Here is a 22,789-nt window from a genome sequence, read left to right as displayed (position 1 = left end):
CACATCCCAAATGACTCTTTTTAATCCTTCCAGCATGACCTCTGGTCTGCAATTTTTCATGGCAGATAGTCAACTTGGCACTGGAAAGCAGATCTCTTGGGTGCTAATTCCAATTTCACCACTAAATTACTCTATAGGTGTGATCAACACAATACAAGTCATGTTTATTTCTGGCTATAAAGGTACCTCAGGTGGGATTTTTAAGCCTTAATACAGTAAAATCAAGAGGAGGATCTAGTGGGAGAAGTTCATAAGTCGCTGGGCAAAACAGCTTGATTTGAGCAGCTCAAGCAAGAAACAATGACTAGCCAGATCGCAGCCTTTACTCTGCAATTTTGCTCTTAGTTACAAGGAGATATGAGAATGTACTGGCATACATCATCAATTTGTGAGGAGTTTGGCTCTCAGTGCTCTGCTACCTCCTTAGCTGAACCTCCCAAACCTGACAGCTGTGTATCCAAAGAAACAACAGCTACCTGGTAGTGAACTAAGCGGTCACTACAGCAATACAGCATGGAAGATTAAGTTGTGACTGGAAACCATGAAAGTGGGATGACTATCTTCCAAATTAGATGCATGAATACATAAATACATGCAGATTCATGGACAAAATGATTTTGCTATAGTTATTGCCTTCATGAATGCAAATTCAAACCCCGCCATGCAGAGGGACAGTTCAAGGACAAGGTTTTTCTCATGTACAGTGTAAGAGTTACATTTTCTTAGCCAAGAAACATTGGTGAGCAGCTTTCCAACATGGCCTGTCAGCCTCCTCTGATCCAAGAGCACTCAACACAGGATGGGTCTACGATGGAGTAGGAATTCAAAGGCAAAACCTGATAAAACTCATAATGGTAGCTCGAACTATGAATTGAAAATATGGGGTAAAACTCTGAGATGCTAGGGTCACGGTAGCACTTTCAAAGCACTGGAGAGGAATGTTTGTGTTATCTTCAGTAATCAGGGGACACAGAGCTCTGGAGCAAATCAAAGAGCTGGAGGACAGAGAACTGTTTGCCCCACAGAGGGAAAGATGCCTTTCTACCTCTTCTGTGTGAGGATGTATAGAGTCACAGTAGAGGAAATGAGAAAAATAAGCATACTTCTAGTCAAGTTCTACAATGACTTGTAGAACCCTTTCTTGCACCGATTAGCTTGAGAGGAGAAGAACCAAGATCTGTTCTTGTGGTCCTCTGAGCTTGCAGAAACTCTTCAAAGAGTAGCAGAGCTAAGCTGTAAACTATTTCAGCAAAAAATTAACTCTCAGAGCAAATTCCTTCACAAATGCTGATGTCTGGTGTTTCAGGAGAGCTAAGCCTTGCAGCTAGAGCCCATATCTTCTACCAGGCAGACGGACACAGTGACATAGTGAAAGGAAAAAACTGTCAAGACTTTTGGGAACATGATCCCTCTTTCATATCAGAAAGAAAAGCAGACAATGTAGAGGCCTTGCATAAATGAAAATGAGGACAAAAAGACATGGCCCAGCACATGTTCTAACCATTTACAGATGAATATTTTGAAAAATCTGGTTTAGGACATGAAAAGCTATTTGATAGTACCTGTGGAGTTGGGTAGTGGATGAGAGTTGCATCTGGAAAAATCAGATCTGTATCCAGTGCTTATTGGGGATAAAATGAGATAAGGCCAGGTAAAGGCATATTGACATAATCCAGGCCAGGATATTCTGCCACTATATGAGAGGTGCCCATAGGTGAGTTACAGTGTTGTTCACCTCAGCTGTTAAAAAATAAGACAGAAGCAGCTGCTTATGAGAGTATTCCTACCTAGATACATAAGAAAAGCAAGGAGGAGCACTTGTGACATACAGCCCAAGAGATTAGACTGGATGGTGGAGCAGAAATCAGGGGACCTGGAGTGCATCATGTGCTTGATGTTTATGCTGCATGTGTTGCATGGGTGCTATCACTTCACTGTACTGCCCTTTAACTAGCATTTCAAATAATAATGGGCATGGTTCTGCTGGCCTTAACTGTGTTGAGCAGGTTCTTATTAAGCCTTGGTTTCATATCAGTTGATTAAAATAGGTGGGTTGAGGAGCAAGTCTGTGTGTGCAGCTGAGCTACTCTTAGTACTTTTACTGTAAAACATCGGGAAGCATGTGAAGACAAGACATAGCAATGTAACAGACAACTCTGTAGAAATAATAGCAGAACTAATAGGGAGAAACAGCAGTGAAGATAGTCATGAATACATTTTTCCAGCCATCAATTCATTACCAGTGCCTTCCTGTTGGAATGTTCAATATATTTCATTACCTGAACCCTCACAGTACCGGCACGGACTGCTCTTCAAAGGCCATAGATGGAGACTGACCTGATCCTGATGCTGCAATTTGGCTTGCTCCAGCTGCAGCCTGTGCTGCTCCTGCAGGCTCTCCCTCTTAGTGCTGTACTCCTCCTGCAGCCGCTGCTCCAGGGCCTGCATCTCCTCCTGCTGCTGCCTGCAGAGCTGCTTCCCCTCCTCCTCGAAGCGCCTCTCCAGCTCCTCCTTCTCACTCAGTAGTTTCTTCCATCTTGCCGTGTTGAGGGCTGTGGAGACAAGACCATGGAGTCAGACTCTGAACTGCTCTGGGCCAAACAGTGGAATTGGACCTGTGTGTACATCCCTGAGCACAGTGGTTCTCACTGATTCCAGGACTTCCATGAATCTCAGCCAGCAACAAGTTCTCTCTGCCACTTCTCTCTGTCCCACTCTCTCTCACACACATACACACAGGCATTTGTTTCAATACAGGCACTGTCAGAGTATGCAAAAGCCCATGCAAAACTGGAATCGAAAAATAATAACAACAATAACATTAATAATAAATAAAACACGGAACTCTGTGGACGTGCAGGGTGACTGGTTGTCCCCTCCTGGCCAGCACAGTCTTGGATCCACAAACTGAGGCTTTGGGCATTTTACTTGGCCTTGGATATAAGAAACAGCATGTGAGACAGTCCCTTGACACAAAGCCTTTCAACCGGGATAGAAGATTTTTCTTATTTTCTTCTCTGAAGACACAGTCTTGGCTAAGTCCCCACTTCCAGTGAAGGCAGAAGCTGCCTGGGCTCTTGAGACCCTGTGCACATGTTATGCAAGGAGTATAATTGATGACTTGACCAGGAGAGGGATTGCATCTCACACTTCCCATTTTCTAGCTGTTAAAAGCTGCTAACCCCATAAACCTGTCTTTTGTACCAGCTCCAGCAAGGATTAATGCACACTTGCTTAAAATACTTTTATATTCAAACCACTCTCTTGTGTGCTTAATGGAATCAGAGAGCACAAGTGAAAGGCTGATACTGAAGAAAATCAGAAAATATGAAATTGTTACTCTAGTGAACTAACCTAGTGATCATGTCTCAGAATTTACAACCATGTCTACAACTGTTTTCTAACAGTTCCATCGAGGCAAAGATAATCAGTCCATTTCCCCATCTGGTTCCTCACCTGTATTGTTTCCAGGGTCCAAGGAAAGCTGTGTCACAAACACTCTGTTCTCGGCCTTTTTGCTTTGCTAAAGAACAATTGCAACAAATCCAGATACTGAAGACCTGATGCAAGTTGGACAAGATCAGCCAGACCACATTTAGAGAGCAAATTTGCTCACTTGTAAAGATCCAACAGCCAAGCAGTGATTAAAATCATCATGAGCACAATGTTCAGAACACTAGAGAAGGAAAGGTCGGTTTCTAGAGCTTCTTTCTGGTTTAGACTCGTAGCTGATTTAGAAAGATCATCAGCTTTTGAACAAACTATCTGTATAGTTATCCTTCCTTTGCCTTTCAAAATGCACGTGCCATGCACAGACCTGTGTGGCATTGTAAACAAGAGGACTGGAAGCAGCTGTCTCCCTGCTGAGTGCTTCAAAACCATATTTATCCTATGACCATATATTTGCTCAATATCTGGCACCCCTCATGTTTTTCTGTCTCTTTCTACCATGGTGTCAGACTGTGCTCATTTTTTCCAGGATAGCAACAATTTGTCCAAGTTACCACTGCTGTCCCCACAGTTCATGTTGAGTGCACCCATGCAAGGATAGTCTGGGCACCCAAACTAACCATTTCCTTTCCCACATAGCTATTTTTCACCCTGTTTAGAGCTCTGCTTCCACACTTACTGGACACCAATATCCAGACTTGCTCAGTATGTCCAGACAGATAAACACTACGGGGTCCTGTTCTGATCCTGATGTTTTCTGGAGTACTATGAGGAACTTTGTGTCCCTTTCAAGCTCTCTGCTCCTTACAGAAAAAGAGTGAACCAGTGATCTTAGCACCTCAGTGGCAGCCCATAAAAAGCTTTCCCATCTGCCTCATACTGAAAATGAAATGGCACAATTTGTATTTTATATGGTCATTAGCTGGAATGTCTTGTCTCCTGGCAGTGTGGATTATAGCTCTAAACCCTCTCTTTTGCTTTTTTATTTTCTTTGGCATGTAAAGGGATCCCAGAGCAGGAGGGGTTATGCTTGCAGTTATGCCTTCAGTAGAATTCAAACTTACTCAAGCTTTAAATTGGAGCTGTAATGAACCCCAGCCCTCTCCAGCCTCTCTGATGAGATTACCCAGCACATAGGAAGGGTTGGGCAATGAAATAACACGCTCTAACCAAAAGAAAGTCCATCTGAAACACTTCCTGTAACCTGAAACACAAAACTATTCACAAATCAAACCCTGATGCAGCTGCAAAATGGAGGGAAGAGAAAAGCAGGGAAAGTGCGCTTGCATGGCATATTCCCCATTCACCCAACAATGCTATTGGAGGCAGAAGACGGGGCCATTGCCCAGGAAATTTGCCTAATACTGAATATAAAATACCTCCAATGTGAAGGAACGATCCCTACCATAAGTAGACAGACAGACTAAGACAAATGAGGCCGAGGACCGAAGGGGTGAGGAAAAACTGAATCTCTTTTTAGTAAGGAGATGGACCTTTGGGCGTGGCTTTACTGGAACAGCATAGAAGGTGGCAAAACCCATGCAGCCCAAAGCTCTGCAGCTCTCCTACCCTCCTAGGGAGCAGGAACCAAAATGGGAGAGCACACCCTGCTGGAGCTGGCATTGAATCTGCTGTGGTGTCAGTGTGTGGTTCTGGTGAAACAGCTGCATCGCCACCAGCAAGGACCCCAAAACAGATGCCTGAACAGAAGACTGGCTAATGTTGCTGTAAAACAGTGAATTTCAGGCATCAGGATTGGGATACTGCTAAAGTGAGTCACTCTTGTAGAGAAAGAAGAAATCACTAAGAAAAGTTATATGAATCTATTACTGACATGGAACAAGACAAGGAGAGCAAAACTGTGATTGGTTGCTATCATGAAGAATTAAACCCTGGTTGTCTTTCTCCTTCTTTCTGGGTATTTCCATTGCTGCTTACAGGCTGGAAATGACTCTGATATTTCCTAGGATGTCAGTGGGCTGGGTTAAATGAGACTAGCTACAGTTGCCTCCTTACTCCCTGAGCACCAAGTGGCTTTTACAGTGTGCAACAGATGAGCAAAACCCATTTCAGGATGGGCTGGGAGGGTGAGGGAAAAGTGGATGTTACTACCAGACTGACACCCCCCCACACACAGAGTCTGAGCCACAGCCCAACCTCCTATTCAGGAGGGAAAATCTTGAGGGAACTGGGGGGCTGGTGTCCTGGGCCCCACAGAGGGACTGTTTGCTTCTGACATAAGAAGTGGGCTCTTTTCCACTTAGACTCTTCTCTTCTTCCTGACCCTTGACCCCAGATTCACAGACAAAACCACAGCCACCACACTCAAGTTATGGGTCCTCTGACTGGGAGTCATATCCAGGACGAAATGGCACATAGGCTTTGGCTTCCAAATTCTCAAGAACACAGATAATACAAATTTTAAACTTGACAACAGATTGTCTTCTCTTCATCTAGTTTTTAAATGCATCTTCGTAACTCCTCTCAACTTGCTTCACATGCCATTGGTCTGCAGCAAAGAAGCAGGTAATTCTGACATTTAATTTCAATTGGTTTGAAGGGAAATAGCCCATCTTCAAAACCTCTTTATTTCAAGAGACTCAGTGTTGCAGCTGAAAAGTGCTTATATTTATAATTTATAAAGATCAGTGTCTTGAGTGTAGAATGACTGCTTCTCATGTTTTTCTAGCCTTACTATTTCTGGCAAAATACATGAGCAAATCTTATTGCTTAAAATAACAAGTCCCTCAGTGTTTACAGAGGCCATATTCCTCCCCAGGAGTGGGGAGGGAGAATCACTTTACTATTTCACCCATGCTGGTTTCAGACGAGGTGTGATACATTCACAGCAGTGCTGGGGGTAAAAGTGGACACTGTCTGAACCTAAATATTTTGCTTGGCTCCAGAAGGATGCAGGTCTTCCTAAGCTATTTTACATATGCTCTATCACTGCTATTGCTTCAACAGTGGTTTTATTTACCAAAAGAATTTTCCTTAAACTTACATTCTGACTTTTCTGAACAGTGTATTCTCTCTTGCAGCTTCATTGCTTTGTTTAGCAGAATCCTGCAGTTTCTGCTGAAGTTAACAAAGACTGTGTGCTTTCAAAACCAAGCACTTCAGCACCTAAATTGTAACTGAATTACAGCTATTGCCTAAATAACTAAATGTTGGACACACTGCCTGTATCAACTCTGGCTAATCCAGCCTTGTTTCACTGATTCATTAAGACATTTGCATAAGTGAGTCTGACATGGTGAATTTACACATGAGAAATCAGGAATTTCTGACCAACACCCATGCTGTTTAACTGGACTGGTTATTTTTAAATTAATGAGTGACTACTTATCAAGGTGACTGGGACAAGTCAGAATACAACTTAGTTGCCTAACATGCTCTGTAGATTTGCCCTAAATTTCTTCATAGAATTACCTATAATTCATCTGACAGTGAGAGCAAAATAACCCTCCTGTAGCACAGGGAGGCTGCATGTCTCCAGTAACACCCACAGCCTGAACTGCTTTAGAGATAGCAAAGAAGTGCACTGATAAGAAAAGCTCTCATGCACATGGCATTTGCCTTTCGCCTTTTCCAAAGATTTAAAACACTGGTTGTTTCACAGAACTAAATTTTATAATTTCATACCAAAGGAAAAGAGATTGTCCAGCAATTTTTGACTTTCACTAAAAACATAGACCTTGATCTTCCATATTTATGGACGCATACTAGGATTTGTGCTGCTGATTAATTTTTTCGCATTCTGCTGAACTGCAATACCTGAACATGTTCACTTTTTTGTTCATTGCTACTGGGAGTCCTGGCTATGTTGCATCTCATGTTGCATCTGTTGTACAGAGAAGACTACCTTCACCAAGCAAATGACCAGCCACCTGTGTCACTCCTGAACAGCCTCTGCTCAGCATCTTGGTGTCTCCCAGAGTGGTGGCTTGCTCAGGAAGAGGTGGCCTGTAATGGCTCCTCTCCACTACACATGCCCACAGGACCACTGAGAAAAGGACTATCTCACACCACCTTTCCCCTTTCTGAGAAAGAAAGCCCATACATGTCTACAGCTTATCTCCCTTCTGAAGCAGTACAGCTCAGCCTGCTCTTCTGGAGTATCTGGTGTTCTTAGCAAACCTGTCTCCACATTTGCCATCATAACCCAGTTCTCAGCAGAGGAGGTGTCTATTGCTGCATGTGCAAGGACAATAGCAAGGGCAGGCAGTGCCGTGATCTCCTGTTACTGAACATCCTACTCTGTGACCCCCAAACAGGCAGGCACTTACTTATATCCTTGGCAACGTTCTCCAGCAAAGCCACCAGGGATTTGTATTCACTTCAACTGTACAAACATGGTGTAAATGGAAGCAGAACTCTTCATCTCCAGCACTGAACCTTTCTTTCCTTCCCATGTCACTGCCACTTGAAAAAACAGTCATGAAAATGAGCAAACCCACCCTGCTAGATTGAGATAGGGCTTTCAAATGAGAAGTGGATATTGAACAAAGAGCTTCAGATATGCCCTCCCTAAACAATGTACCAACCAAAAGTGGCAACAATTCCTCTTTGAGAGCTGTGGAGGTCAGAGGATGGAGGAAGGCAGGCATCAGGGAATAACTGCAAATGCTATTCTGCCATTCCTGCGGTATATGTTTGCCATGGGGACAATAAAGCTCACCATGAAATGAAAATCAGCCAAATAATTTCAGAGGGGTACATCAGGGAGCACAAGTTGATGGGCTTCAGAAAAGGGCTGTGTTCAGCTTTTCTGAAGTGGGTTGTCTTAGGCAAGGTGAAGATGAAGCATAGGGAGGATCTGCAGTTCTGCCCATCTCACAGGGGTTTGGCCTGAGCCTTCCTTTGCCAGTCAAGTCTCCCTCTGGCCACTCGGCACAATCTGTGTTTACTTCATGACCCAGCAACTGGGCTCCCACATGCAGGGAAAGCTGAGAAGTCCCCCTTATTCATAACTCCAGTCATCTGTCATTCCAACACCTTTTGATACCCAGGGTGTCCCCTGCCCAGTGGTCCTCCTCTCCATTTGCCCTGGGGTAAATGAACCCTAAATCACACTCATTCTGGGGAGATTTAAGCCCAAAAGAACTCAGCCTGTTAACTGAAGCCAGAGCAAAAGTCCACCTTCTCTCTCAGGAGTTGTGATATCTTTACACTCTCCCTGTCTCCTCTGCCTAGATCAGAAACCAAATGGAAAAGTGATGCATGCAGATACACAGGGAATACGCAGATCAAACAGGATGCGTTGTTCTTCCTGTCTACACCAGGAAGAGACCTTAGAGATATTAATAAGCGAGTTCGGAGCTTGGTGTCCTTCAGTTTGTATCTGAACTGCAAAACATGCAAATGCTCATAATTAAGAGATGCATTCCTAGCCACCACGCACTGCAACAGTCTCATCTTCCCACTTTTCATCATTATGCTTTCTCCTTGGCAGTGATGTTTGAGAATGGAAGTTATGGATTTATGAAGAACATTTTCTCTAGGAAAGATGATGCACAACTAGCTCCAGCATGTGTGGTAATGGTCAAATCTCCACAGCAAAGAGAGAAAATCACGGTTCCTTGCAAAGCCACAAAATCCCTGGCCAGTAGGCTTCAGAAGACACTTCATCATACACATGCAGGTTCCCCAGGATCAGGTCACCAATAACAGTAATAACTGATTTTGTGTAAAGTGAGAAAATCACTTTGTTGTTACTTTTCTTGTACTACTTACCGACTTCATCCCTGATCTTTGCAAGCTCGACTCCTAACTCCTTTATTTTCACAAGGGCATTTTCATTCTGTTTAAGGAAAAAGAGAGACAAGTATGTATAGCCCCCAGGTTTATCCCAGATAATCACTTTCACATGTTCATTTAGTAAAGTAGATTAGATTGATTCCTCAGATTTGTTTTAGGGGAGGGGAGTGGGATTATAATTAATTCATTCAGTTTTTAAATCAAGCTTAGGAACCACAACTCACTGGCCAGAAATACCCTGTATATCTGTGAATACATGTACACACACTCATGTGCACATGACAGCACAAAATACTCTATTTACTCCTATGTGTCTAAACAAAATTTTTTTAATATCATTTTGTCGTCAACCTGTGTATCATTTATGGCTGGACTGCATGTGCAAGATTAATTTATTAATCCTGTTAAAAGACTTTAACCTATTTACATCTGCATTTAACCACCTCCAAACATAATAATATGCTCACACAGTCAAATTTGTAGAGCAGATAGCTTTACTCACACCATTCTAGACATGGTGAGCATACCTATACAGACACCACTGATAACCTGATGTTCATGACTATTTACACATTTATTCCTGTGATTTCATTACCTGTAAAGAACAAGGGCTCCTTCCCTTGACTAGTCTCAAAAGAAATCTAAATACTTTAGGAATTAAAATGTATGATTTAGCTAAAGGAAAATTAAAACATATTTACATTAGCAATGCTAAGGTGTTATGAATAAAATGAAAGGACTTTGACAGAAGCTATCTGATCAGTGCTGTACAAACTGACAAAGAAAATTCTTAGGGAAAACTCTACTGGAGTTTGATTTTTCTACAATAAATCCCAGCATAATGGTTTAAATCCTATGGGCACTTTAAATTGAGATGTATCCTGAATCATATTAGGAAGAAGATAAAAGAATGTATCCTGCTGGGAAGTTCACTAATTATTAGGAAAACTAGATCAGGCTACTATAAATATGTCCCAGGTTAGAAAAGGTCAAGAATCCTTAAAAGACACTACAGAAAAGTTATATTCAAGAGAAAGAGCAGTGCAGTAGTAAATTGAATTAAAAGGAGTCTTAGAAACAAAATCTTACAGTAATAAGCAGCAAGGTTAATAAAAATGTAGGACACAAAAAGGATTAGTTTGGCAGCAGGATACATAGCAGATAGGATAGCAAATTAGTTCTATATTACAAAAATGAAAGTGGAAAAAATATTTCAGAGGTTAATCTTTCTGTTTATTTTTCCTGCACCAAATTTTTAACTCTGTTAAGAGAACTAACACAACTTTATTTTTGGTACTACCAGAATAATGGGATGTGGAATTCAAATTAACCCTTTACTATTGCTCTTCTGGGAGGATTTCCACCATATCCAAGGGGCACATTTCCCAGAAAGTTTGCTGTAAACAGAGTGAGAAACTGAGATGATCTGAGAGCCTTGAGAGCCTGAGGAGACCCAGATGATGTCGGCATTTTTCTTACTCAGTTATGGGAAGACACCAGGAATGCAAGGCCTGGTTCGTCCAGTCAGCTCCATATCCTGCTGAGTAATGCATATGGGGCTGTGTGCCAGGACTGCAGTGTCCAGTCCCAACCAACTGCACTAGGCTCAGAATAAAACAATGTGCATTTTTTGTGCTTTTTTTTTCCTAATTAGTAAAAAAATATGGAAAAAAAATTAAAAGATCCAGATAAATACAGCCTGATATGTTAAAAAGCCAGATCCCTTCACACAAATTCCCAAATCAGCAGCCCTACAGAGATAAGGTTTCCCCTGTTAGAGAATACCACTGCATCTGCCCACATTGTCTGTTTAACTCACTGGAGTAATTTTAAGAAGTGTTCTTGACAGACTGCCAGGACTTGGTGCCCTTGAAGGTGTGTGCACAGGGATACACTGGGTACAGGAATTGCAGATGGGGAGCACCCACTCAAATTGCCAGGCTCCCACTATTTGAAACAAAAGCCATTTAAGCAAGAAAGCTCTGCACAAACCATTGCCAGAACGTACAGATAGGCAGAATTCAATGGGATTGTTACTATTCTACTTACATGAAGAAAATTAAAAGCAATTAAAAAAACCCACATCCTAGGAAAAAAAGGGGGTTTAGAATTTTGATCCTCCATAAGAAATATTACAGACTCTATTTTTTACATTATGTTTTATCTTAGATAAGGTTTGTCCTACCCTTGAGGCCACTTGGTGGTGGGACCCTCTCCAAAAGTATAAAGAATTGCCATGTTGCCAGCTTAAAAATGCTGTCCCATAACTCAAGCTCCAACATAGACACCAATCCACCAGGACAGTGGGCCTCAAGTCTGCCTCCCACCATCCTGGGGCCATGATTTCCAGAGCAGTCCCTGGAGCTATCTCAAACGGCTGATATTGACACAGCTCGGGTGCCTTTGCTGTCATTTGACTGCCCTGCCAATACTTTTTGCATTGTATTTTATATTGGTTAGAGTGTCCTGTTTGCTCTTTGGGACTTCATATTTAAGTTTCCTGGGAGGTTACATGTGCAAGGGTTGGCCTCAGTGCCAAGGCCTCAAGTAGTCCCGCTTTCTCAGAGAGTTCTTCTAGAGACCAACAGTACATGAGTCCTTATCTTCCTCTCCTGCAAGAGAAGCAAGGTGCAGTTTTGACTAATCATTGTATCAGCCTCCTGGGTTCCTGGATGCACAGTGAATTCACAAAGATCCCTGACATCTTCTGTTACAGCAACCTGCTTTGTCACTGTAACATGACAGCTGTAGACTGCACGTGTTCCTGTGGCAGTCTAAATATGGCAGTAATGCAAAGCGAAAAAGCCCCTACTTGTTATCATTGATGTGGCTCTGTAGATAACCAGCACTTCATTGTCAGTGTAACGAGGGAACTGGGAATGCCAGTGCTAAGGAAACCAACATTACAGCAGAGCAAAACTGGATCTGACTTTGGAATGTAAAACTATCAGGTTCAATGCTGAGATTCATATATATCCAATGTCAAAACAACAAAGCAATTTGAAAATTTACAAGCACACAAGGAAAACTTTCCTGAAACAAATCTATAAGAAACCAAATTAACAGGACATCCCATTGGATTAATCAGTCTTCATTACTATTTATCTCAACAAAACATTAGAAAGAGAAGACAAGGTAAGCAGCTGCCCTCCAAATAGTTTTGTGTCTAACAGGCTCAACATATCGAAAGAGATTTGTAGAGGTCCTGTACTAGGCCACCAGTTGGAGTTGAGCTACTGAGAGTTAGCAGCTAAAGGCCAAATCCAACTTAGGTTTAAAAAGGTTCAGTGACCATACTAGTGACACAGCTGTTTCCAGTAGGTGAAAAGGTCAGAGACACTGTAAGGAGATTGTGCAAATATCCAGCATTTTAGTGCAGCAGTTAAATGGAAAGGGAGAAAAAAAAAATCCCTTTGATGTGATTTGGAATTAATTTTTTTCTGGCCAAATTGTGAAACCAAAACAGTGGGGTTTGTATGAAATAAAATGTCACACTTATTTTTCAAGTACTTTTAATGAATGATGGGTTTCAGTACTTCTTGGAAAAATGATGATAAAGGCCTTCTGTTGCTGCATCCCCAGAAATTACTCTGATGCTGAAGTAATTTTCATAAAATAAAATTACACTCAACACAGAGATGAAGAAAAGCTTCTTCCTCATTCCAGAACTCCCCATTATAACAGTTGAGTCTTGTGTCTGGAATGTGCCTCATCTCCTCAGACAGAAAGAAAAATAGAATAGAATAGGTAGAATGAAATGTTTGCTCTGTGTTTAAACTACTGTCTGTTGAACAGAAGATGTAGTAGCAACTCATTTTCATATCATCAGCTTTATAACACAGACCTCTCAATATTTCTCCTGTGAAAGGCTTGATATCAGACTGCATTTCAGTAAGGGAAACAGACACTGAAAATGTCACTTGTGTATTCTCCATTCAACTCAAAACACCTGAAACGTGACTTATATTGGTGCAATTTCCAAGCAGCTCTGGAAAACCTGGCATGTAGTCAGGCAGGTAGCCAGAAACATAGGAAGGAAACATGAATTAATCCAATTAAATAACACTGACCAAAAGTTAACAGTGTAGTTGAGAAAAAAAAATCAGCATAATTTAGATATAACTGCATGTGAGGACCTAGAAAAATAACTTGGTAAAACATATGAGTCTGAGTATGCGTAAGATGCTGGTGTTGTCCAAACAGATTAGGAAGAGAAGTAGTTATGAAAGCTTGGAGGCAGAGGCTGGACATCTGAAGATATCTCTGCTCTGGATGATCTCTAAAGGTCTCTTCCAACCCAAACTATGCAATGATTCAGTGATTCTATGAAAGGTTCTGCTTCAGTTGCACAGAGCTTCAGTTGACAGGTAAGATATCCTCAAAGACACATTGTCAGGGAGACAGGTCAAGATTTTACTTTGGACTAGGAATAACTGTGGGGTGGGGAGGAAGTGTTGAGATTTGCCTTGGAGTCTCCTCTGAGAACTACAAACTACCTGAGAGATACTAATTAATTAGAAATGCTAATTAATTAAATCTCCAGGTGCTTTTTAACAATAGGTAGTAAATAGGTGGTAATAGTAGATCTATTGTAGACATGGAAATGGGTCAGATGAGGCAAGTAACATCAGAGAATTGCCCAGACCCATACAAGAAGTCAACTGCAGCTAGGAAGTAAACCTAGGAAGTTAACTTCCCAAATTTACACGTCTCTCCACCCAGCCAACTAACCTGTTTGCTCATATTCTAAGGTCCAAATGTACTTACAATGTCTCCACAAACACTTCTCAGTTTTCCACAATACCTCCTAAAAAATGCACTGCACAGAGATGCTCTGTGGCACTTGTTATTAAAAGTGTTCCTCCAGAACAGCTTTTCTGTGTCCAAAGCTTTCAAAATACTAAAAAAAAAAAATGCTGACCTGCAAATGGTGCTTAGTCACTGTTGCTTTATTCAGACTTCCCTGTGGCAAGGTCTTCTATAATAATTGGAAAGAGAATCATATACATTGAGAATTCTCTGGTACCAATAAATATTTCAGATGATACCTGTAGAAGCAATAACTGAATCCCACAGCAGCTGATGTTCAAAATTATCTGTAGACTTCCTTCAAAAAAGAGGTGATTTAAGATTGCTTTTCAATCATGTTGCCAGGTAATCCTCCCTCATAACATTCTTTAGGTTAAAGTTTACAGGCACCTAGATATCCCCCAGTGACTGCTATATTCGACAAGTTTTATAATAACCCACACTTTTTTTCTTAACCTGGTTTGTAGCACTTCTCAAGTTATATTTGAACATATTATTAGTAAATGGGAAGCACCACCAGTTTTTCATTTCATGTAGTAGATGAATATTTTAAAAAGCCAAACTCTAACAGCATATACTTCACAAATATCTGTTTCTGCCAAGATATTTTCTATCAAGCAAATTAATTGCATATAGTCATCTCTCACTATTCTGTACGTACTTAAAATCCAGGCAAACTCACAGAAGAATATCAGGAAAATATATGTGTTTGAAATGTCCCACAACTTCTCTTGTAGATGTTTTCTCTTTCCTGCTATCTGTAGCTACATAGTTACCTCTGCACTGGTATTTATTACATGACCCATTTTGGTGCCTAGGAATTTGTTTGATTTAGATTCACCTGCACATAATAAAAAAGGTAGTTTTGTCTTGTTTCACTTCTCCTAGATTGGAGGATCAATACTCTGTCAGAGAGGAGGACTGTTGGAGAGGTAAAACCTTAGGACAGCTGGAGGCTGAAAAATCTCTCTTCAAACTTTAAAACTCTGTGCAAGTTTCCCTTATAACTTGTACTTCGCATGGCTATTAAAAATGTATGAAAAGCAGAGCAAGATATCAAGCCGACTGTTGCTACAGAAGATGCCAAAGGTCCCTCCTTGCTTCATGAGCATACAACCCTTACATTTACACTGCAGGATAAACTTATGTAAGGCACTGCAGTGCATGAGAAAGCGATAGTTAGACCTGTCCCTGGTGAAGGGGAGATCACCACACTGTAAACAAGCCAAGCATCGGTCCCCTCTCTCTGCCACCCGGGATGCGCACACGCCACCGACGCCAGCGAGAAGCAGCCAACCCAGGCTCTATCACGGCTACTTGTCTTCCCTTTCACTAAAGGATAAAAAGAGGCAAAATACCGTCTCGTCCTCGCACCGAACGGGGGGGAAACACGTGGAGCAGCATTTGCCCATCCTGGCAGGACCTCCACCCTCCGGATCGCCACCCGCCGGACTGCCGCCAGGCTGGCACGGAGCCGGAGGATGAGCCCCGGGCGGTGACACTGGCAGGAGGGGAAGTCGCGTCCCTGCACGCCGAGCCCGGCCAAGGGGACTTGTCAACCTGAAGCGTCCCGGGGCGCCGGGGGATGCCAGGGTCTGGGTCGAGGAGCCGGGAGCGGGGCAGGGACAGTGTCTCGTAGCGGGCGGCTGCGGCGGCCCGGAGGGTGCGGAGCAGTGGAGCCGGCGGCGCCTTCGCTCCCCGCGGAGCGCTGCCCGCTCCCCGCCCCGCCGGAGCACCGCTGCTCGCCCGCTGGCTCGGGCCTCTCCCAAAAAAGACAGTTCGGTCGCTCGGGCTGGCAAAGGTTTGCCCAGAGCAGGGCACGTCCAGCAGCGCCATCGCAGGGACGTGCCGGGGTGGGGGACGGCGGGGACGGAGTTTGAAACTTCGCAGCGACATCCCCAAACGCGCTGAAATCCGAGAGAGAGCTCTCAGCCGGGGAGGCTCTCGCGTCTCATCTTCCTGCCGCATTCACAGCCATTGATCACCGTGGTCCCCGTCCTCCGTGTCTGTCCGCTTGCCTGGTGCCTTTAACGCGAGCGTCCCCCGGCTCGCTGCTCTTCCCGCGCCGCTCCCAAATCCACTGCTTGGCGCGAGCCGGGCGGCAGGGCTGCGTGCGGTGCCGGCGGACAGGGCTGCGGCTCTGCCGCACTGGATGCCGCCCCGGCCGCCCTGCGGGCTCTGCGGCTGAGCAGAGCTGCCCGCCGTGCTGCGCGGGGGCTGCTGCCAGCGGGGCGGGACGCGGGACGGGGCCCCGCTTCCAGCCGACTGCTCTCCCCGGGTGGGTCCACTGGTTCGTCCGACTTCATCCGTGAGGGATGTCCCTCCGGGTGTTCCCCAGCCTCCCGAAACGGTCTAATATCCCCGTAAGGACTTTCCCTGAAGTCGTTTATTTAAATCTCGAGGAAGATCAACCTTTCTGGACCTCAGTGACTCCTTGTGATTGCAAAAACACAGACCTCTGCAACGCACCTGGAGACTTCTGCAGTCCTCGAGGGCTGGGGTAATTTTTTGGCCATGTACCTGCGTATATACACCACATAATCTAACATAACCCTAACCTGCGTATATACACACACAGTGGTGCAGATGTCTGGTCTGTATCCATGTGCCCACTGGGTACATATTTTCTTGTCCAGACACAGGGCATGGAGCTGCAGCAGCCTCGGGCAGGAAATGTTTTCCTCTAAAAACTTATATTAAACATAATACTGGAAAAAGGCAAAAGAGTTCAATGACTCACACTCAAGGTGTTATTTGTGCAGCAAATCCCTATGCTGTTTAAACCTGAAACCCATAATTTTCCTGAAAGCTAAACCACTATCAAACATACAGAAAAACTACATTGTCCTTCAAGCTGAAACAGTTCTTCCTTCTGATAGGAAAGCAGCTCAGATCTGTGCCTCTCTGGACGGGAGGTTTTTTTTTAATCGTATGTCCTACTGTAATGGGTGATGCACAAAACTATTCTGAAAATAGTAGGAAACAACAAGAATGTCCAGCAAAACTGGATTTAATTACATTTAAATGCTCAGGTAACTGTCTAGTTCGTGCCAATTTCTTCTTCTCTACTCTTCCTCAGCCCTGCCAGGGCTTCAACCAGAGTTTCAGAATATCACAGTCAAGTATTTAAAAACAAACAAACACAACAACAACAACATAGAAACCCCACCAAACAAACAAACCAAAATCAAACACCTGACCAAAACTAATTAAAAATCTCACTCAAGACGCATGAGTTTTAACATTTGTGTTTAAGATCTAACTTTTCTTTACAGCATACAAAAACTAATTTGATTGGCTACTGAACAGCTACAGAGTGAAGGTATGGTGAAATGTTTTTATCCTCACTGTAGAAGCTTCTTTTTTTGCCACACAACCTGAAGTGTGTGATTTGGGTCTTTTACAGTCCAAATCCTGACTGGAAACTTTGTAACTGCCAAAGACAAAAAAAAACCATTCCCATTTAGAGACAAATTCTCTGAGCTGGCCATTAGAACTATAGTATTTAGACCAAGATGTCTAACTATCAGACAAATAAAAGACAGGGAAAATAAAACCTTGTCATTATTCCTTTTGTCATACTTTTAAATTGAAGTACACATCGTTTTCAATCACTTCACTAATAATGGGAGATTTGCTGTTTGCATGTTATGATAAGTCTAAGCTAGAATTTAGCTAGCAAGGTCTGTGCACCACTTTAGTACCACTTAAGCACTAAACTGGAAGATAAAATATTTAAGTGAAATTTAAATTAAGCAGAAGTCATGTGCTTTCCTTCTCGTTAGGGTGCATTGAAGCCCCAGAAGCCAATTTGGGATTGATAAGAAATAAGGACATGATGGGTGATTTGCTGGGCTCTTTGGTCAGCTTAGATCCTTTTGGAGAAAGTGAGCCCAAACTCATTCAGTTTAAATTAAGCCTCATCTTGCAGGTCAAGGTGTGTAGCATTAAGGTGGGAAAAGACTCAAGCCTAGAAAGCAAATGGAAAATGGAACTATTTTAAAGAGCAGTTTCTCAGTGAAATGCACAAACAAGGATGATGAAGAAAGAATTCAGGAGGGGTCTCTGTGGTGGTGGGAGCATGATTACAGGTTGGAGGTAGGTTACTATGCAGAAGACTTTGAACACACACTTGCAGGCATCAATGCCTAAGGGATTAAGGACATAGAAATGGAAATGAACATAGCTGAGAGAGGAGTAAAACTCAGTAAAATAGGCACATCAGGGAGAGGACAACCCCTATACCCAAATTCTGTGAGAACTGGCACTTTAAACAGCATGTTCAAACCATGGGTTTGAATTTATCAATTCTTAATTTGAAAATGCTAGAGTCATCTGCCTGATTTCAGTGGCATGTGGCACTTGGAACAAATACTGAGAGGAATAATACATTAAAATAAAGTGTCAAGCATAACAAAACACCAAAGACAGACAGATCCCACTCCAGTTCAGACTGCTGCCTTTGTAAATCAAAAGAATTTATATTTTTAGATGAGGGTAATATGTAATTCCCACCTACTGGGGACCCAGTGATGCTGCCAACCCCAAAATTGCTCATTAGGCTGGGAAAGATGGGGTGTTGCTGAAGAAGTATTAAGCAGGGAAGAGCCCTTGGGGGGACATGGCAAGGAGTTGTAGTAAATGGAACTATTGGGCTGGAGATAATAAATGGAGCTGTTCAAAGATCAACCCTTGGAGCAAGTTATGTTGTTCACTTATGATGCTGGTCAAAAATTAGTGAGTGCTAATGAGATGCTGGGATGCACTGTCCATCAAGGGAGAGGCAAAACACAACGCTTGTCAAGCTGGATGATATGTAGGGCTAAAGTAATGGTCATGATAAGAAATACAGAATACTGAGAAGTTCAAGGTCCCAGTCACAGGGACAAACAAAAGGAAACTCAAGTAGAAGATGGAAACTCAACAGCTGCAAATAATAGCAAAAAGAAAAAGTGTTGCTTATCCAGTCATAGGATGACTAAGAACTATGTCTATGGTACAGTTCTGAATGGAGCAAATACAACCTTAGGTTCTAGGAAGACTAAGAGGGAAGTCTAAATGCTTTATGAAAAGCCACAGAGAGATCTCACCTGAAACTTCACACAGTTGTGGTCATCTGTGTTTTGGGGATAGCAGTTCTGATGCAGGGAATATTTAGAATACACCACTGGAGGGGTGCCATATAAGTATGCATCTGCCTAAGAAAACACTAAAGTTGAAAAACGATAGCTTTCTATAAATACACCAGGGAGGAGAACACCAAGACAGGGAGAAGTACTTAAAGGTGAAAAAAAAAATTACATAAAATAAAAGGATGTAAACATGGGCATAGCTAAGTCACAAGACGTTCCTAAACAGACCTCTGGTAGGAACAGAGGAAAATATAATTACTTTTAAACTGAGATTCGATCATTTTAGGGAAGAAGCTATAGGATTTGCTTCTTGGCAACAGGAAGAGACTGGATCTGATGAGCCAAAATGAACTTTGCTAGCCTTTCCTATCCATTCAATGTTGCTTTTCTGTGCACCGTCACCAAAATATTGCTATGCATTTTGCTGATGGTCCACATCCAAAATGTGAATGTGCCTCTGCTAAACTGGTTTGCATGGAACTCTGTCCCAGCAGATCTGACTCACATTGCCCATCAAGGCAGAAAGGAGATAAGACAGAGATCAACAGGGGCTGAGAAACCTATGCTGTTCTGTAAAAAACGTTTTTATTTCATTATTGGAACAGAAAATACAGGTAAGTTCCACAAAGAAAGGTGTTCCTTGTTATATATAGAATCAGCAACAAGTATAAGAAGAACAAAGTCTGTTAAAAGTGTTAAAAATGGATTTTAAAACCTAAAAATAGTTGCATACCACAAGTGACTTAACAGGGTATGTTTAAAAATATTTATTAACTTCAGTGGAAACACAATGTAGTTAGTACCTCACAGGGTAAAAGCTCCTGGGTAATTACAGCCCAAAGAGGACATCTACATTTTCCTAAATGTCCCAGAGGAGTTGCTTAGTCTGTAAACAACCTATCCTAATGGTAAAGAAGCACCATGGGCAGCAATTTTTTCTTTCAGTGACAGAATAAACACTATCCTCCATGAAGCACATAATACACTTCTTATTTACTGTCCAAACGATTCCAATATTTCACATCTATCTGAACTAAATTGGGAGAGGTAGGGATGAATCAACCATATTTTATAATTTACTAAGGCCCTCAAATGGGGCACTTTATTCTCTTTAACTCCATAATGGTCTTTATGTATCAGTGGATACACCCTGCTATATAGAGAATAAACAGTAAATAATTTCATCAGGGTTCTACACATATATTCTAACATATATAAGAAGATTGGGAATCCTAACCATTAGTATCTGATGTTTCCCTATTTTATGGAGGTTGGCTAACCTTCCTGGGAAAGATAGTGCTTTCCCAGTGCTGGCCCGCAAAGATTTGGCAAGTGTGAAGATGGAGATCCATGGAGAATGAAAAATGAGACCCAAGTCTTGGGAAAGCTCTGGAAGATAAAGGTAGTAACACTGTACTATGTGTGTCACTGAGTAGGACAATCCTCAAGTGAACTGCATATTATTCATCCTTTATAAAACACCGGAAATGCTTGCTGAGGGGCACAACATGCGAAGCATGTCAAAGAAATATTTAACTTAATTTGAATAGATAACAGTCTGAGGGCATGAGAGCAAAAGACAGCACAGGAAACATGAAGGGATGCAAAGTTGTTTGCAAGAGGACTGCCAGCTTTAGGAATAAGTTATCAACAATAGCCAGTGCTTAAGGAAATCAACTTAGGAGACTAGGAGGAAGTTGCAGACAGTGGTTAGAAGTGAGGAACAAGAGGACTGAAGAAAACACTGTAGGAATATGGAGAGAGATAATGGGGAGAGAAGGCTGAGGTGGTGCATACCAAAAGTGCATACCACAAGTTCACCTGATTCTGCAGATGGCATTTCAGAGGACAAAGGAATATGCAGTGGAGAAGGGAGGCAAGAAACAGTAGACCACAGGAATGAGGAGATAAGGAGAGACGGGAAGGTCAGATTCAGATTATGTGGTGCATAACTGAGATTCTGCAACTTCTGTGATGTCTCAGCTCTCAAGAGTGATGGATAAGTCAGGCTATTGGCAACTGCCACCTCCTGGCATTCTCTGCAGTCAACAGTGAGAGGTGGCTGTGACACCAACATTAAGCACCTCCAGAGGGTGGTGTGAGGAGAAGCCTGCTTGGCAGCATTCACTGAGGGTCAGCATTTTGTCTAAGGCAGTGCCGAGCTAGGATAGAACAAAGCTATTCCAGTAATGCATTTTGAACAGGAGACCCAGAGGATGATTAAGTGGTGTGCCACGAATTATCATGCATGACAAAGATGGGAGAGCAAAGCTGGCAGAAGGGACATCCAGCACTGCTTATGTGATTATCACAACCTATTTCTCTGCACATACTCTTTTCAAACACTGTTAGTTATAGTTCGTGTGACAGAACATGCAGATGGAATTCTGCAGAATTTTGATATCTACAAGAGAGAAGTTAAGAATTGCAGACAACCGGGGAGATTGAATTTATTTTTCAATAAACCAAGCATGGGCGTCAAAGACTGCAATCCATTTATTATCAGTATTGTTAATTCTTCAATTCTGCATAAAGTGTAATTTGAAAACAGTCTCAACTAGTCCTAAATTCTCTTTCCAATCTCACTTATTGATATCATTGCTAGTCACATTGTATTTCAATGAGTGCTTGAAACCAAAGAAGATGTGTGCTACTGTCAAAGGAAGAGATTTCATCTCACCCTCCCTGGTCACTTGTTTTGTTTCAGCTTCCTTCCTTATGGTTACACAAGTGTTTGTGCAGTGGGATTAAACCTAAAGGAGGGAGAAAGCAGTGAATTTGAGGAGAGTCAACCTCGCTAGCACGGGATCAGCTTCTCCAGGACAAGGAATGAAGCCCACGCTGCTGTCAGCTGTGAGGAGAGTCCTGTCACAAGCCCCTGAATCCTAATCTTGTCAGACTGAAAACCACAGTGGCCCAAAGAAATAAGAAAAGAAAATACATTCACTAGTACATTTCACCTTCCTTGTTGGAGGCGCAGTGCAAGTTTTCTCTGATGTGGCTCTGTTGTTTGTAGCACAGTTCCCCATATTGCTCTTTAAACATACACATGTAGTACATTATTTTCCAGGTTGAAGCTGTTACTTTTGTTCTTACCTAACTTTAAAAAATTATTCAGAAATGTAATACAGTGATTTTGAGATTTCTGAAGACATGAACAGTCAGTCAGTCATGAGTTTCAGCTAGATGATTTGGCTAGAGCTGAAAGTCATGCCAGATGTCCCCTGAATGACAATTTCCCTTGGATTTACAGTAAGGTTTCACACTTTGCATATCAGTACCATGAGGTTTTAATGATCCTCAGGCAACTCATAAGGAAGCAAACATTTTTTTATACAGTTTTTCAATTATACACTTATTCTATTGCATATTTAGATGAATAGAATATTTACTCTAGAATTTAACAAATTAACATGGACTATATGTTCTCTGTTTCTTAAGTGAGAGAGCCCAGCCAGCTGACTCTTTTTTAAATTCAGTTCTCATATACAAAGGATGTGGGAGTCTAAACAGAATTCCTTCAGACTCTTGTTATTTCTGCTAGTGTAGCCTTACATTTATTTGAATGTCAGTAGCTTGTAAGTCCATGGATTAAAATGCATGAGAGAACAATACTTTACTAGTATGTTTCTTAGTTC

The 22,789-nt window shown here is 42.3% G+C and overlaps 1 protein-coding gene across 7 annotated transcripts in view; it reads right to left on the bottom strand.

Moving 5' to 3' along the window:
- The window catches only part of MTUS2 (microtubule associated scaffold protein 2), a 283,058-nt gene that overhangs the window by 18,768 nt on the left and 241,501 nt on the right, over positions 1-22,789 (bottom strand). For all 7 annotated transcript variants that reach the window (XM_050331271.1, XM_050331272.1, XM_050331269.1 and 4 more), the window contains 2 exons: positions 9,187-9,253; positions 2,338-2,552 (listed from right to left, as the gene is read on the bottom strand). In XM_050331271.1, the coding sequence (XP_050187228.1) occupies positions 2,338-2,552; positions 9,187-9,253 (282 nt within the window). The remainder of the gene's footprint in view (positions 1-2,337; positions 2,553-9,186; positions 9,254-22,789) is intronic.

The sequence above is a fragment of the Myiozetetes cayanensis genome, unplaced genomic scaffold (genome assembly GCF_022539395.1).
Source record: "Myiozetetes cayanensis isolate MyiCay16 unplaced genomic scaffold, myiCay2020 scf5-8, whole genome shotgun sequence".
Lineage (NCBI taxonomy): Eukaryota > Metazoa > Chordata > Aves > Passeriformes > Tyrannidae > Myiozetetes > Myiozetetes cayanensis.
This window is presented reverse-complemented; position numbering and strand designations above follow the sequence as displayed.